Raw genomic sequence first — 17530 nt, forward strand, 5'->3', positions numbered from 1 at the left:
TACACACTTCCCTACTAAGTACTTCCCTACTACGTACTTCCCTACCACGTGCTTCCCTACTACGTGCTTCCCTACTAAGTACTTCCCTACTAAGTACTTCCCTACTAAGTACTTCCCAACTACGTACTTCCCTTCCACGTGCTTCCCTACTACGTGCTTCCCTACTACGTACTTCCCTACTACGTGCTTCCCTACTACGTACAGCCCTACTACGTGCTTCCCTACTACGTACTTCCCTACTAAGTACTTCCCTACTACATACTTCGGCTACTACGTGCTTCCCTACTAAGTGCTTCCCTACTACGTGCTTCCCTACTAATTGCTTCCCTACTACGTGCTTCCCTACTAAGTACTTCCCTACTAAGTGCTTCCCTGCTACGTGCTTCCCTACTACGTGTTCCCTACTACGTACTTCCCTACTACGTACTTCCCTTTCATGTACTTCCCTACTACGTGCTTCCCAACTAAGTACTTCCCTTCCACGTGCTTCCCTACTACGTGCTTCCCTACTACGTGCTTCCCTACTACGTGCTTCCCTACTACGTACTTCCCTACTACGCACTTCCCTACTACGCACTTCCCTACTACGCACTTCCCTACTAAGTGCTTCCCTACTACGTGCTTCCCTACTAAGTACTTCCCTACTAAGTACTTCCCTACTAAGTACTTCCCAACTACGTACTTCCCTTCCACGTGCTTCCCTACTACGTACTTCCCTACTACGTGCTTCCCTACTACGTGCTTCCCTACTACGTGCAGCCCTACTACGTGCTTCCCTACTACGTGCTTCCCTACTAAGTACTTCCCTACTACGTACTTCCCTACTAATTACTTCCCTACTACGTGCTTCCCTACTAAGTGCTTCCCTACTAAGTACTTCCCTGCTACGTGCTTCCCTACTACGTGTTTCCCTACTACGTACTTCCCTACTACGTGCTTCCCTTTCATGTACTTCCCTACTACGTGCTTCCCAACTACGTACTTCCCTTCCACGTGCTTCCCTACTACGTGCTTCCCTACTAAGTGCTTCCCTACTACGTACTTCCCTTCCACGTGCTTCCCTACTAAGTACTTCCCTACTACGTACTTCCCCACTACATACAGCCCTACTACGTGCTTCCCTACTAATTGCTTCCCTACTACGTGCTTCCCTAATAAGTACTTCCCTACTAAATACTTCCCGACTACGTAGTTCCCAACTAAGTACCTCCCTACTACGTGCTTCCCTACTACATACTTCCCTACTACGTACTTCCCTACTACGTGCTTCCCTACTACGTGCTTCCCTACTAAGTGCTTCCCTACTAAGTACTTCCCTACTACATACTTCCCTACTACGTACTTCCCTGCTAAGTGCTTCCCTACTACGTACTTCCCTACTAATTACTTCCCTAATCGTGCTTCCATACTAAGTACTTCCCTACTAAGTACTTCCCTACTACGTACTTCCCTACTATGTACTTCCCTACTACGTGCTTCCCAACTACGTACTTCCTTCCACGTTCTTCCCTACTACGTACTTCCCTACTACATACAGCCCTACTACGTACTTCCCTACTACGTACTTCCCTACTACGCATTTCCACTAAATACTTCCCGACTACGTGGTTCCCAACTAAGTACCTCCCTACTACGTACTTCCCTATTACGTACTTCCCTACTACGTACTTCCCTTCTAAGTACTTCCCTTCTAAGTACTTCCCTACTACGTACTTCCCTACTACGTGCTTCCCTACTACGTGCTTCCCTACTACGTGCTTCCCTTTCATGTACTTCCCTACTACGTGCTTCCCAACTACGTGCTTCCCTTCCACGTACTTCCCTACTACGTGCTTCCCTACTAGATACAGCCCTACTACGTGCTTCCCTACTACATACTTCCCTACTACGCACTTCCCTACTACACACTTCCCTACTAAGTGCTTCCCTACTACGTGCTTCCCTACCACGTACTTCCCTACTACGTGCTTCCCTACTAAGTGCTTCCCTACTACGTGCTTCCTTCTAAGTACTTCCCTACTACGTACTTCCCTTCCACGTGCTTCCCTACTACGTGCTTCCCTACTAAGTACTTCCCTACTGCGTGCTTCCCTACTAAGTACTTCCCTACTACGTGCTTCCCTTCTAAGTACTTCCCTACTAAGTACTTCCCTACTAAGTACTTCCCTACTACGTACTTCCCTTCTAAGTACTTCCCTACTACGTACTTCCCTACTAAATACTTCCCTACTAAATGCTTCCCTACTACGTACTTCCCTACTAAGTACTTCCCTACTAAATACTTCCCGACTACGTGGTTCCCAACTAAGTACCTCCCTACTACGTGCTTCCCTACTACATACTTCCCTACTACGTACTTCCCTACTACGTGCTTCCCTACTACGTACTTCCCTACTACGTACTTCCCTTCATGTACTTCCCTACTACGTACTTCCCAACTACGTACTTCCCTTCCAAGTACTTCCCTACTACGTACTTCCCCACTACGTACAGCCCTACTACGTACTTCCCTACTAATTACTTCCCTACTACGTACTTCCCTACTAAGTACTTCCCTACTAAATAATTCCCGACTACGTAGTTCCCAACTAAGTACCTCCCTACTACGTACTTCCCTACTACATACTTCCCTACTACGTATTTCCCTACTACGTACTTCCCTACTACGTACTTCCCTACTAAGTACTTCCCTACTACGTACTTCCCTACTACGTACTTCCCCACTAAGTACTTCCCTACTACGTACTTCCCTACTAATTACTTCCCTACTACGTACTTCCCTACTAAGTACTTCCCTACTACATACTTCCCTACTAAGTACTTCCCTACTACGTACTTCCCTTCTAAGTACTTCCCTACTAAGTACTTCCCTACTAAGTACTTCCCTACTACGTACTTCCCTTCCACGTACTTCCCTACTAAGTACTTCCCTACTACGTACTTCCCCACTACATACAGCCCTACTACGTACTTCCCTACTAATTACTTCCCTACTACGTACTTCCCTACTAAGTACTTCCCTACTAAATACTTCCCGACTACGTAGTTCCCAACTAAGTACCTCCCTACTACGTACTTCCCTACTACGTACTTCCCTACACCGTACGTCCCTACTACGTACTTCCCTACTAAGTACTTCCCTACTAAGTACTTCCCTACTACATACTTCCCTACTACGTACTTCCCTGCTAAGTACTTCCCTACTACGTACTTCCCTACTAATTACTTCCCTACTACGTACTTCCCTACTAAGTACTTCCCTACTTAGTACTTCCCTACTACGTACTTCCCTACTATGTACTTCCCTACTACGTACTTCCCAACTACGTACTTCCCTTCCACGTTCTTCCCTACTACGTACTTCCCTACTACATACAGCCCTACTACGTACTTCCCTACTACGTATTTCCCTACTACGCATTTCCCTACTAAGTACTTCCTACTACGTACTTCCCTGCTACGTACTTCCCTACTACGTACTTCCCTTTCATGTACTTCCCTACTACGTACTTCCCAACTACGTACTTCCCTTCCACGTACTTCCCTACTACGTACTTCCCCACTACGTACAGCCCTACTACGTACTTCCCTACTAATTACTTCCCTACTACGTACTTCCCTACTAAGTACTTCCCTACTAAATACTTCCCGAATACGTAGTTCCCAACTACGTAGTTCCCTACTACGTACTTCCCTACTAAGTACTTCCCTACTAAATACTTCCCTACTAAATACTTCCCGACTACGTAGTTCCCAACTAAGTACCTCCCTACTACGTACTTCCCTACTACGTACTTCCCTACTACGTACTTCCCTTCTACGTACTTCCCTTCTAAGTACTTCCCTACTAAGTACTTCCCTACTACGTACTTCCCTACTACGTACTTCCCTACTACGCACTTCCCTACTACGCACTTCCCTACTACGCACTTCCCTACTAAGTACTTCCCTACTACGTACTTCCCTACTACGTACTTCCCTACTAAGTACTTCCCTACTACGTACTTCCCTACTACGTGCTTCCCTACTACGTGCTTCCCTACTACGTGCTTCCCTACTACGTGCTTCCCTACTACGTGCTTCCCTACTAAGTACTTCCCTACTACGTACTTCCCTACTAATTACTTCCCTACTACGTACTTCCCTACTAAGTACTTACCTACTACGTACTTCCCTACTAAGTACTTCCCTACTACGTACTTCCCTTCTAAGTACTTCCCTACTAAGTACTTCCCTACTAAGTACTTCCCTACTAAGTACTTCCCTACTACGTACTTCCCTTCCACGTACTTCCCTACTAAGTACTTCCCTACTACGTACTTCCCCACTACATACAGCCGTACTACGTACTTCCCTACTAATTACTTCCCTACTACGTACTTCCCTACTAAGTACTTCCCTACTAAATACTTCCCGACTACGTAGTTCCCAACTAAGTACCTCCCTACTACGTACTTCCCTACTACGTACTTCCCTACTACGTACTTCCCTTCTACGTACTTCCCTTCTAAGTACTTCCCTACTAAGTACTTCCCTACTACGTACTTCCCTACTACGTACTTCCCTACTACGTACTTCCCTACTACGTACTTCCCTACTACGCACTTCCCTACTACGCACTTCCCTACTACGCACTTCCCTACTAAGTACTTCCCTACTACGTACTTCCCTACTAAGTACTTCCCTACTAAGTACTTCCCTACTAAGTGCTTCCCAACTACGTACTTCCCTTCCACGTGCTTCCCTACTACGTGCTTCCCTACTACGTACTTCCCTACTACGTGCTTCCCTACTACGTACATCCCTACTACGTGCTTCCCTACTACGTGCTTCCCTACTAAGTACTTCCCTACTACATACTTCGGCTACTACGTGCTTCCCTACTAAGTGCTTCCCTACTACGTGCTTCCCTACTAATTACTTCCCTACTACGTACTTCCCTACTAAGTACTTCCCTACTAAGTACTTCCCTGCTACGTACTTCCCTACTACGTATTTCCCTACTACGTACTTCCCTACTACGTACTTCCCTTTCATGTACTTCCCTACTACGTACTTCCCAACTACGTACTTCCCTTCCACGTGCTTCCCTACTACGTGCTTCCCTACTACGTGCTTCCCTACTACGTGCTTCCCTTCTACGTGCTTCCTTCTAAGTACTTCCCTACTAAGTACTTCCCTACTACGTACTTCCCTACTACGTACTTCCCTACTACGTACTTCCCTACTACGCACTTCCCTACTACGCACTTCCCTACTACGCACTTCCCTACTAAGTACTTCCCTACTACGTACTTCCCTACTAAGTACTTCCCTACTAAGTACTTCCCTACTAAGTACTTCCCAACTACGTACTTCCCTTCCACGTACTTCCCTACTACGTACTTCCCTACTACGTACTTCCCTACTACGTACTTCCCTACTACGTACAGCCCTACTACGTACTTCCCTACTACGTACTTCCCTACTAAGTACTTCCCTACTACATACTTCGCTACTACGTACTTCCCTACTAAGTACTTCCCTACTACGTACTTCCCTACTAATTACTTCCCTACTACGTACTTCCCTACTAAGTACTTCCCTACTAAGTACTTCCCTGCTACGTACTTCCCTACTACGTATTTCCCTACTACGTACTTCCCTACTACGTACTTCCCTTTCATGTACTTCCCTACTACGTACTTCCCAACTACGTACTTCCCTTCCACGTACTTCCCTACTACGTACTTCCCCACTACGTACAGCCCTACTACGTACTTCCCTACTAATTACTTCCCTAATACGTACTTCCCTACTAAATACTTCCCGACTACGTAGTTCCCAACTAAGTACCTCCCTACTACGTACTTCCCTACTACATACTTCCCTACTACGTTCTTCCCTTCCACGTACTTCCCTACTACGTACTTCCCCACTACGTACAGCCCGTACTTCCCTACTACGTACTTCCCTACTACATACTTCCCTACTAATTACTTCCCTACTACGTACTTCCCTACTAAATACTTTCCTACTAAGTACTTCCCTACTAAATACTTCCCGAATACGTAGTTCCCAACTACGTAGTTCCCTACTACGTACTTCCCTACTAAGTACTTCCCTACTAAGTACTTCCCTACTAAATACTTCCCTACTAAATACTTCCCGACTACGTAGTTCCCAACTAAGTACCTCCCTACTACGTACTTCCCTACTACGTACTTCCCTACTACGTACTTCCCTTCTAAGTACTTCCCTTCTAAGTACTTCCCTACTAAGTACTTCCCTACTACGTACTTCCCTACTACGTACTTCCCTACTACGTACTTCCCTACTACTTCCATACTACGTACTTCTCTACTACGTACTTCCCTACTACGTACATTCCTACTACGTAGTTGCCTAAATAAAGCTCAACCTGATCATTAGGCTTACCTTGCCTCTCTAGTTATCCTATAAATATCAAACATATCCAGATGTTTTGTGATAAAACGTCATCTTGGAACATCATTACATCCTTTCCATCCCTTCTCTCCTATCAACATCAAGAGGCTGCTAATTGTGGCTGAAAGGAGTCATTAGCATAGAGGTTTGGCTAGCGTTCCCGCCGCATCAGAAAATAGACCCATTTCTGTGTCTTAATTATGCTTCTATTCTATTCCTTCCTATGTGTTGCTATACATAGGAATGTTGTCTACTGCCTGTCTATCTACGTATCTGACAGGCATTCTGCTAGGTAGACAATGTGCCTGATAGAATCAGACTTGTTTTATCTAATCTTCACAATGTGTGTTTCTTTTTTTTTTTTTTTTTACTTTTGTGGAAAGTGGATTTTTTAAGGTGCAGTCTGTGACTGGGTAAAACTATGTTTTGGGGTTGGTGGGCTGTGGTTGTTATGCATGAAAGACAGACAGACAGACAGACAGACAGACAGACAGACAGACAGACAGACAGACAGACAGACAGACAGACAGACAGACAGACAGACAGACAGACAGACAGACAGACAGACAGACAGACAGACAGACAGACAGACAGACAGACAGACAGACAGACAGACAGACAGACAGACAGACAGACAGACAGACAGACAGACAGACAGACAGACAGACAGACAGACAGATACACATACACATACACATACACATACACAGACAGACAACAGACAAAATTGTGCTTCCATGACACTAGTTATACAATAGGTTACTGGAAGCAAGGTTACTATTGTTTTGTGATTTAAGATGAGTTTTTATTTATATTTGTTTTTAGATATTTATTTGAAATTCGGTTTAGTTTCAGTTAGTTTTCCGAGTTGATTTACTAGTATCTATTTCTTTTCAGTTTGATAAAAACCTTTCTATTTCATTTCTAGAGGATTTAGTTTCAGTGTTAGTGTTAGGGACAGAACGTGGCCTAAGGGAGGCGAGGAGCCATTATGTGTTGTAGGCCTATAGTTCGTTTTTTTGTGATGTCAGTTCTTGTCAGTGGGGGGCAGTAAGGTGATGGGCCAGGACCATAGACTTGGATAAACATAACATTCCATCTGTGTCAAGATGTCATCTGTAAGAGCAAGGGCAGCTTTCACAGACGCCATCTTGAAATAGTACATTTTAATCTTCACAAGTGAAATTAATTGGCTGATCCCTCCGGATGACCCGGCTGTCACTACTCCAACAGGGTCATCAGGTCATGCCAACCGGGTCATCAGGTCATGCCAACCAGGTCATCAGGTCATGCCAACGGGTCATCAGGAGGGATCAGCCAATGAAGCTGAAAGTCCCGGCCAGTTGACTAAATCAAAATGGCGAAAGTCCTCAATGGAACTGCCCATGCTAACACAGTCTTTTGGCCACTAGAGGACTCTGTACAACTCCATGGCCAGGACATACGTTTGGTTAGGTGTAAATTATAAGTCAATCCTATTGTGACTTGGATTGAAATGATAAGCGCCCAGACTGGTGCAAGAAATATGGTGGAAGGAAACTCTCTTGCCCATGTTTACACCTTTTTTAACTGTAGTAGTAGATGTAAGAATAATCAAGTACCTTTATCTGATGGAAAGAGAGAGGAAAATACTAACAAATGATGTCATGGCACATTTGACATGTTATGTTTATGTACTATTAAACATGTTTCACTGACTAACCTCTTCCAATAGGGTTGATAAAAACAGCTGCAACAACAGCAAAAGCATTACCAATACAACACTTCACAAATCTATCAGTTCACAGCCGGCCAGCTTGTGTGTGTGTGTTTCTGTTCGAGCAAACAAGATTTTCGGTTTATCTTGAAGAGAGGTGTTCGTTCGGTTTCTCAAGCCTGATGACAGTTGTCCACAGACAGAGAATATTCTCTCCACAAACGCTTGGGATGCAGGGGCAGGAACCAGATCCAGTGCCACAATGCACAGCTTTGGATAAACAGCCATCCTTTCCATCCAGAACTGGAGAGGTGACTCTGTAAACATGCTCTCCTTTACCTCTTCCAGGTATTTCCGCAGCTCACACGGGGCACTTAATGCCTTGTCAGGTTGACCCTCTGACTGGACCGTGACCTCAGACACAATCTTCGATGCGAGGAAGCTATATTTCTGAAGCACTGTGGTCTAGATGCTTGCCGGATTCTTCCTGAGGTCCTGCTGGTCCACGGCTGTACTCTCTGATTTGCTGAAGTACAAAAGATTATTCTGCCCTCCATCTCTGTTGAGGGAAGTGCCAGAGACACACTTGTGTCCATCAGGCAAGCTGCTGCAGGGGTTGGATTGAAGTTGGCTGCCATTCAGTATGCATGCGAAGCACTCATGCAGTGACTTCAGCAGGACCTGTGCGAACTGTTTTGCTACAGTTGTTGACAGCAAGTGTGCCTCAAGGTTGAGAGGGCACGGCACCACATCAGTTTGGCTGTCAGTTTGAAGTTGGTCGGTGTGGATTGCAAACGGCTCCATTAACTTCACAAGCTGTTCTAGCTTGGCCCACTCACGCTCCGTGCTCGCCCTTGGATTTCTTCCCTGTTAGCAAGTGATGGCTAGTGATAGTGATGCACAAGCTAGGCCTATACCACCAGATTCAGAAGCTCAAAAACCCCATTTGAAATTAGATTTTTGCCTAAAGTCTAGTTATTTTAGTTAGTTTTGCAGGCAAAGATGATAGTTTCAGTATAGTTTTAGTTTTTCAAATGTTTTTATTTTAATTTTAATTTACTATAAAGTTTTTCAAATGTTTGTTTTTATTTTAGTTTGAGTTTTCGTTTACTATAATAACCTTGACTGGAAGGCAACCTCAATCTACCTTGGTTCCTGTCTCTCCCTTGGACCCATTACGTCCTGGTCGCCCCTCCGCTCCATCACTGCCTGGTGTCCCTGCTGACCCCTTAAACCCAGGGAACCCTGGGAAACCAGTGGCGCCCTGCACAAGACAGGGACAACATGAATGGTGCATGATGGGAGAAAAACAAAACGCTTCAAGAACTATATGAATATTTCCACATTCCTCTGTAGTACATAGACTATTAATAGTCCTAATTTCAATATTGTTTTTACATGTGATTTGAACTAACCTTCTCTCCTTTTAGTCCTGGTGCTCCCTCTACTCCATTGATACCCCCATCCCCTTTTTCACCCTACACATCAACACAAAACATCACAATCAACACTTTTCAGAAGATTAGTGAGAATGATTTTGATTTGTGTGTGTATAAATAAATAATTAGGTGGGTGCTTATATTTGTCCTGTTTCACCAGTGTGTATTATACATATGTGTGAAATGGAAATGTATTTTCTTGCATATCCCAACCCCCATGAGGCACCCTCGGAGTGTGTGTGTGTGTGTGTGTGTGTGTGTGTGTGCCTACCTTCCGTCCTGTGAGTCCATTGAGCCCTGGACGTCCTGGGGTTCCAGGAATACCCATCTCTCCCTGTGTCAAACAACAATTAAATACTTACATTTTCACTGAAACTGTGCAACCATAGTCTGACAGTGGCCTACTAGGTCAGACAATTGAACCGTATACTAAATTGTATGCAGTGCGTGGCAGCTAGTTGGCACTACTGTAAACCTTTACTTTTGTGGGTCAGTGGTACTGACGATGTTTCCTGGAGCACATTGTGTTGTTGTGATCATTGTATTGAATCCCACAGCAGACAACTCACCTTTTCTCCATCTAGCCCAGTGCTTCCTATGCGTCCAGGTAGGCCTCGGAATCCCTGTGCAACAACCACAACCAACACCAAGAGTTACCTTTCATCATTGCATTACCATCTCATTAACATGCCTAATACATTATGATCAAGCCCTCACCTTCTCTCCTGTCTGCCCAGTATCCCCCGGTAAGCCAGGTTCACCTCTGTCACCCTAGGAATAGAATACCAGAACGGAACAGAACAGAATTACTGTATAATGAATCACAGATGACAGGTTCTATTTGTCTAGTCTCTAAATGCTATGCTCTATGCCACACTCTCCTCACCTGATCTCCCTTCTGTCCCTGGAGTCCCATGTCTCCTTTGGCTCCTGTGGCTCCGTCCAATCCATCGTCCCCGTTATGACCCTGTGACAACAACAAGCCAATCAACAAAGCCTGTTTTTGACCACATGCCAAGCCACCACAGTATATATACAGTTATACAGACACTGTTTATATATTAAACTGTTAAAGTGTGTTAGATAAATACCGACCACTTCTCCATTGACTCCAGGCTCGCCAGTATCTCCCTGGAAGCACAGAACAACAGTGAGCATACACACAGCAGCATAGATCTGATAACAATGGTTCCATGTAGCCTGTAGATTGATACATGCTGTATTTCCTGCTGACCTTTTGGCCCACTGGTCCACGGGCCCCAAACAGCCCCATGGCTCCTTTGGCCCCTGCCTCTCCTTTAAGGCCCTTCAGATAGAGAACAAACAAAAAGCTGAATGTGAGAACACTATGTGCTTTGGCTTCCATGTTTTGGAAAATGTATTTTCTTTTTCTGTTGTTTGTCTCTCTTTCTTTACATCTATTAACAATCTTTCTTTCTCTCTTTTTCCACATAAAATGTTCTGTCATCAAGCATTAGGAAGCACCTTGAACCCCGGGGGCCCATCCTCGCCCTTCTCTCCTTTATCTCCATCGAAACCTGGGGAACCTCGCTCTCCCTAAAACAAACAACCAAACAAACAAAACAACAGATAAACAGCGTCTTAAAAGGGAAAACACACAAAGTGAAAATGCAAAGCTGTCTCTCTAAAATAACATTTTTTTTAATGAGGATTGCGCTGGAACTAAAACTAGGTCTTGTTTTAGGGGACTTGTTTCTCACCCCTTCTCCTTTTAAGCCCTTGTAGCCTCTCGGTCCCTGGATTTGGAGGGGGCTTCCCTAAACATAAAGAACGTACATCATATATGAATTAATCATATACAAAACACTATTTGTGTAGTACTTATGTCATGTTTGGCTTACTCTTTCTCCTTGTATTCCTGCTAAACCTCTGTCACCCTGTGAAAATATATTTTATGAAAGGAATCAATGGCTTATAACATTCATACAATAATTGATTGATTGATTGATTGACAGTATTTGTATTTTAGTGTCATACACCAAATGGTGCCCAGCCTGTATGGGCTTATGAGACACTATTTATTTGAAGTCTGTGTGTAGAGAACACAAACTATATACTATATGGCTGTATCAGGTAGTTACATAAAAACATTGACTCTTCATTTTCATTGTCCACATCCCTATATACACAGAAAAATGGACTGAAGTTAATTGAAATAGACTGGCCACATGGTGAGTGTTGAAACATGTTTCAAAAAGAGGGTTCTAAAGAGGGTTTGAAGAGACAGAAGTGACTAGAGTGATGACACTTCAATAGAACGAGCAGAGAATTTGACTGAACGCTGAAACACCGGGCTGTCAAAACCATCTTTAAAACTGTCTCTGAAGTAAAAATATCTAAATATCTGGAGAACCTGAGTGGACGTATGAGTGTATGAAAATCTAAAATATCAAAGTATTTAGTAAGACCCACTCAATCGCATACATTTTCTAAATATAGTCCACCAAAATTATCATGTCATCAAAGAAGTGACCGTCAACCTACCTTTGCTCCTTTGCTGCCCGGGAAGCCCTTTGGACCCTAAGTAAAAGAGGTCAAAGGTAAAGGTAGCTATGAAACAAATGTCCTTAACTGCATGACTGTACCAGAGGAGGCTGGTGGGAGGAGCTATAGGAGTACAGGATCAGTGTAATGGCTGGAATGGAATAAATGGAATAGTATCAAACACATCAAACATATGGAAACCACGTTGGACCACGTCCAGCCATTACAATGAGCACGTCCTTCTATATCTTCTTCCACCGGTCTCCTCTGGACTGTCCATGTCATGATGATGATGTTAACTCACAGTGTGTCCTGGGGCTCCTAAGACTCCTGCAATGCCCTTTTCACCCTGTCACAAACAAAACACATCACAAATATTATACTGAACAAAAATATAAATGCAAAATGCTAAAATGTCAAAGATTTTACTGAGTTACACTTCATGTAAGGAAATCAGTCAATTTAAATAAATTCATTAGGCCCTAATCATTAGGCCCTAATGGATTTCACATGACCGGGAATACAGATATGTATCTGTTGGTCACAGATACCTTTAAAAAATGAATAAGTAGGAGCGTGGATCAGAAAACCAGTCAGTATCTGGTGTGACCACCATTTGCCTCATACAGCGCTACACATCTCCTTCGCATAGAGTTGATCAGGCTGCTGATTGTGGCCTGTGGAATGTTGTCCCACTCTTCAATGGCTTTGCGAAGTTGCTGGATATTGGTGGGAACTGGAACACGCTGTCGTACACGTTGATCCAGAGCATCCCAAACATGCTGCCATGTCTGGTGAGTATGCAGGCCATGGAAGAACTGGGACATTTTCATTTTCCAGGAATTGTGTACAGATCCGTGCAACATGGGGCTGTGCATTATCATGCTGAAACATAAGGTGATGGTGGCGGATGAATGGCACGACAATGGGCCATCTCATCAGGGTATCTCTGTGCATTCAAATTGCTATAGATAAAATGCCTGCCCATACCATAACATACCATAACCCCACTGCCACCATGTTCACAACGCCATACGGCGGTTGTGAGGCCGGTTGGATGTACTGCCAAATTCTCTAAAATGACATTGGAGGCGGCTTATGGTAGAGAAATGTTATTATCTGGAAACAGCTCTTGTGGACAATCCTGCAGTCAGCATGCCAATTGCACACTCCTCAAAACTTGAGTCATCTGTGGCATTGTGTTGTGTGACAAAACTGCACATTTTAAAGTGGCCTTTATTGTCCCAGCACAAGGTGCACCTGTGTAATGATCATGCTGTTTAATCAGATTCTTGATATGCTACAACTGTCAGGTGGATGGATTATCTTGGCAAAGGAGAAATGCTGACTAACAGGGATGTAAACAAATGTAAGCACCAAATTTGAGAGAAATAACCTTTTTGTGCATATGGAAAATGTATGGGATCTTTTATTTCAGCTCATGAAACATGGGACCAACATTTTACATGCTGCGTTTATATTTATGTTCAGTGTAAATGTATGCATATTGTGCCATCCTGTTGTGACGAGCAGCTTTTCTATCTTTTACAATGCTGCCTAGGATCTCTCTCTGAGGTTAAGTCCATCTCTCTGAGGTCAATAAGTCCATTGTTCCGTCTCACCCTGCGACCTGTGATCCCGACCACACCCCTGGCGCCTGGTTCCCCCGGGATACTGTCGCCCTGTTGGGAACAAGAAGAAGTGAATGCTAATGTTACCATCTCCTCATATACAACATGACAACGACAACAACAACACCACCACCACCACCAAACAGGCTAATGTCTTACCTTTTCGCCTTTCATCCCAGGTAGACCAGGTGGACCCTTTGGGAAACAGAAAGCATCCATTATGTTACATGATAACCATAGGAAGGCAAACAATGCCTAGGGCAAGTTATATTTCACCATACCTCTATTCCAGGTTTCCCTTTAGCTCCTGGAGTCCCGGGTGATCCATTCTTACCCCTTCTACCCCTGTCCCCCTACAGATGAACAAAAACAGTACACATCATACTTTATCACAATTATCTTCCTACTTAGTAGGTAGTATTTTTGCTCTTTGAAAACATATATCTTTGTTCTGGCTTTCTGGCTAGTGGTGTATTTGACATAAATTTGGCTGCAACCTTTTTTGGACTACATGATCTGACCAGGAAATAGACTAAAACTACAAGGCCAGGAAAACAACTACAGTAGAAGGTGTTGAGTTTCTTAAAACTACAGTACAAGGTGTTGAGTTTCTTATAACTACAATACAAGGTGTTGAGTTTCTTATAACTACAGTACAAGGTGTTGAGTTTCTTATAACTACAGTACAAGGTGTTGAGTTTCTTAAAACTACAGGACAAGGTGTTGAGTTTCTTAAAACTACAGAACAAGGTGTTGAGTTTCTTAAAACTACAGGACAAGGTGTTGAGTTTCTTAAAACTACAGAACAAGGTGTTGAGTTTCTTATAACTACAAGGTGTTGAGTTTCTTAAAACTACAGTACAAGGTGTTGAGTTTCTTAAAACTACAGTACAAGGTGTTGGGTTACTTATAGATACAGTACAATGTGTTGGATTTCTTAAAACTACAGTACAAGGTGTTGAGTTTCTTAAAACTACAGTGCAAGGTGTTGGGTTACTTATAGATACAGTACAATGTGTTGGGTTTCTTAAAACTACAGTACAAGGTGTTGCGTTTCTTATAACTACAGTAGAAGGTGTCGAGTTTCCTAAAACTACAGTACAAGGTGTTGCGTTTCTTAAAACTACAGTACAAGGTGTTGCGTTTCTTAAAACTACAGTACAAGGTGTTGCGTTTCTTATAACTACAGTAGAAGGTGTCGAGTTTCCTAAAACTACAGTACAAGGTGTTGAGTTTCTTATAACTACAGTACAAGGTGTTGCGTTTCTTAAAACTACAGTACAAGGTGTTGAGTTTCTTAAAACTACAGTACAAGGTGTTGAGTTTCTTAAAAGTACAGTACAAGGTGTTGGGTTACTTATAGATAGAGTACAAGGTTTTGGGTTTATTAAAACTACAGTAGAGGGTGTTGAGTTTCTTAAAACTACAGAACAAAGTGTTGAGTTTCTTAAAACTACAGTACAAAGCCTTCCAGTAATCAGGACAAACTCCTTGCCCAAGGTTGAAGGGATGATCGGGGAGCTCCTCACCTCTCTCCCCGCCTCTCCCGGGTCTCCTGGTTGGCCCCTCAGGCCCTGAGAACCTGAGATACCGGGGTTACCACGGATACCCTGGATACCCTGAGCTCCAGTAGGCCCCAGTTCACCAGGCTCACCCTGACAGAGGGAGAAGGACAGACATGCAGAAACAGACAGAAAGAGAGACAGACAGGCAGACACAGACAGAAAGAGAGAATGAGACAGAGATAGAGAGAGACAGATAGGCAGACAGACAGAAGGAAAGAAAGAGAGTCAGAGGGACAAAGATAGAAAGGGATTTTCATTTTTTTTGCATTGCTCTAATTACTACACTGGTATAACTAAAATTATAATTCCCTTGCAGTTATTAATGCCATACGTTCTAGTGTTTTTGCTTTGTAAATGGAAGATAACAACAATTCATAAATGAATTGAAAGAGAGACAGAAAGACAATCCCAGAGAGAGGGGGGCGGGACAGCTAATAGGAGACAGATAAGGACAGTGTTGGTATTTCTCTAGCAGCTACTGAAGGTCACTGTTTCCTCTAGACTATTGTATCTCCATAGCAACAATCAGGCCCTCAGGTGACAAAATTGTCAATTGAAGCCAATTAAAGCTAAATAGATTTAGACTAAGTAGAGGGCAGAGCTAAGTGAGGGTGTGGGAGTCTACCTTAGTTCCAGGTGGACCAGCCTGTCCCACAGGACCTCTGTGGCCAATACCTGGCTCACCCTAAAAGCACAACAACACACCGATGTCAATAGGAAACGTTTCATTTGCAAATATACAGTACAGTGTGAAGGAGTCCTTCTAGTTAGATATTTCAATAAATAAAAATAGTTCAATGTTCAAAACATGAATGCTTACAAATACCTTGGTTCGGGCTTTGCTCTATCACATTACTGAACTGGAAAAGCATTTACCTTGTGCCCCTTTTCACCAAGTTCCCCCTGGTAGAACGAAGAGAATTGTCAACAAATCAATTACAAAGTGATTGTTATTCAAGTTAATTCTCTCCATATTTCTCTGTCTGCGTCTCGTGCACCAAAATAGTACCATCACATTCAGACAGCCGGAGAGACAAAAAAGTCCATCGAGTTTTTCAAGGATATGTTTTGTATCGATGCCTCCAACTAACAGACGGAATTATTAATACCACATGATTAATCCACTGCGTCATGAGGGGATCAGAAATAGAACTCTGGGGACATCAAAGACCAAAATTCTGAGCTCCGCTGGTTTGACTGACGGGAGAGCAGAGAGACATGGACTAACTTATAGGGGAAGATGTGGGTAGGTAAATAGGTGTGTGTGTCTGTCTGGCATGCACAGGGTATCACTGATCAACACATTAATAATACATTGTCTACAAACTTCTTATACACCCTTTACAAACTATTTCGAAAGGATTCCTTATTGCAACGTGGTACTGTAGAGATATGGGGGCAGATTCAGGACATCTTGTTCTTTCACTCCATTTGAAGACAGTTTTATTTGAAAATGATTGGTAGTCACCTTCGGTCCCGGAAGTCCATTTTCACCCGGTGCACCCTTTAGAAAACAGAAGGAACCACTCAAAAAGGAACACAAAAAGGAACCTGGTAGAAAAGCGTGATAGATGACAGTAACAGAACAGGTATTTTTAATCATCTTCACAGCACTTTGATTGTGTGTTTACCTTCAAATAGTCATATTCTGGCCCTGGATAGGGTCTTACTCCTCCTTCCTCCTCGTACTCTCCTTGTCTTCCGCTCTCTCTTTCCATCTCCTGCCTCCGTCTCTCCCACTCCTCTCTCTCCCTGTCCAGGTCTCTGCCTCCCTCCATCTCTGTTCTCTCGCTCTCTATTTCACTCTCCCTCTCCATTTGCAGGTCTCTCTCCTTTTCCATGTTCTCCCTCTCTAGTTGTCTCTCCCTCTCTATTTTCTCCCTCTGCAACTCCAGCTCTGCTTCCCTCTCTTTTTCAAGCTCCATCCTCTCTCTCTCCATCTCCATCCTTTCCCTCTCTCTCTCCCTCTCGTATTCACTGTCTTCCTCCGTGTCCCACTCAGAGTCGCCACTTCTCTCCTCCTCTCCCTCTCTTTCTGCATCATGGTATATCTCTCCTTCCGTCTCTTTTCCTTTCTTTTCTACCATCTCCCTCTCTCTATGTCTTTCCCATGGTGTCTCTTCCTCTGCTGCTATGGGTTCTTCTCTCTCTCCCTCCATCTCTGTTGGTGTCTCCCAGTCTCTTTCTGTTTCATAGTCGACCTCCCTCTCTGTATAGGATTCATGGTCAGGCTGAGGGTCTCTGTTTTCTTGGTTCTGTCTCTGGAAC

General features: G+C 43.7%; 1 protein-coding gene across 6 annotated transcripts in view; it reads right to left on the minus strand.

Moving 5' to 3' along the window:
* LOC106576558 (collagen alpha-1(VII) chain) overlaps window positions 1-17530 on the minus strand; it is a 146762-nt gene that overhangs the window by 31271 nt on the left and 97961 nt on the right. For all 6 annotated transcript variants that reach the window (XM_045722263.1, XM_045722262.1, XM_045722265.1 and 3 more), the window contains 21 exons: window positions 16894-17523; window positions 16731-16766; window positions 16139-16165; window positions 15888-15947; window positions 15227-15352; window positions 13979-14050; window positions 13857-13892; window positions 13689-13748; window positions 12371-12415; window positions 12067-12102; window positions 11424-11459; window positions 11283-11339; window positions 11047-11118; window positions 10796-10867; window positions 10657-10692; window positions 10448-10528; window positions 10279-10332; window positions 10131-10184; window positions 9833-9895; window positions 9538-9600; window positions 9270-9386 (listed from right to left, as the gene is read on the minus strand). In XM_045722263.1, coding sequence (XP_045578219.1) covers window positions 9270-9386; window positions 9538-9600; window positions 9833-9895; window positions 10131-10184; window positions 10279-10332; window positions 10448-10528; window positions 10657-10692; window positions 10796-10867; window positions 11047-11118; window positions 11283-11339; window positions 11424-11459; window positions 12067-12102; window positions 12371-12415; window positions 13689-13748; window positions 13857-13892; window positions 13979-14050; window positions 15227-15352; window positions 15888-15947; window positions 16139-16165; window positions 16731-16766; window positions 16894-17523 — 1833 coding nt within the window. The remainder of the gene's footprint in view (window positions 1-9269; window positions 9387-9537; window positions 9601-9832; window positions 9896-10130; window positions 10185-10278; window positions 10333-10447; window positions 10529-10656; window positions 10693-10795; window positions 10868-11046; window positions 11119-11282; window positions 11340-11423; window positions 11460-12066; window positions 12103-12370; window positions 12416-13688; window positions 13749-13856; window positions 13893-13978; window positions 14051-15226; window positions 15353-15887; window positions 15948-16138; window positions 16166-16730; window positions 16767-16893; window positions 17524-17530) is intronic.

The sequence above is a fragment of the Salmo salar genome, chromosome ssa07 (assembly GCF_905237065.1).
Source record: "Salmo salar chromosome ssa07, Ssal_v3.1, whole genome shotgun sequence".
Classification (NCBI taxonomy): Eukaryota; Metazoa; Chordata; class Actinopteri; order Salmoniformes; family Salmonidae; genus Salmo; species Salmo salar.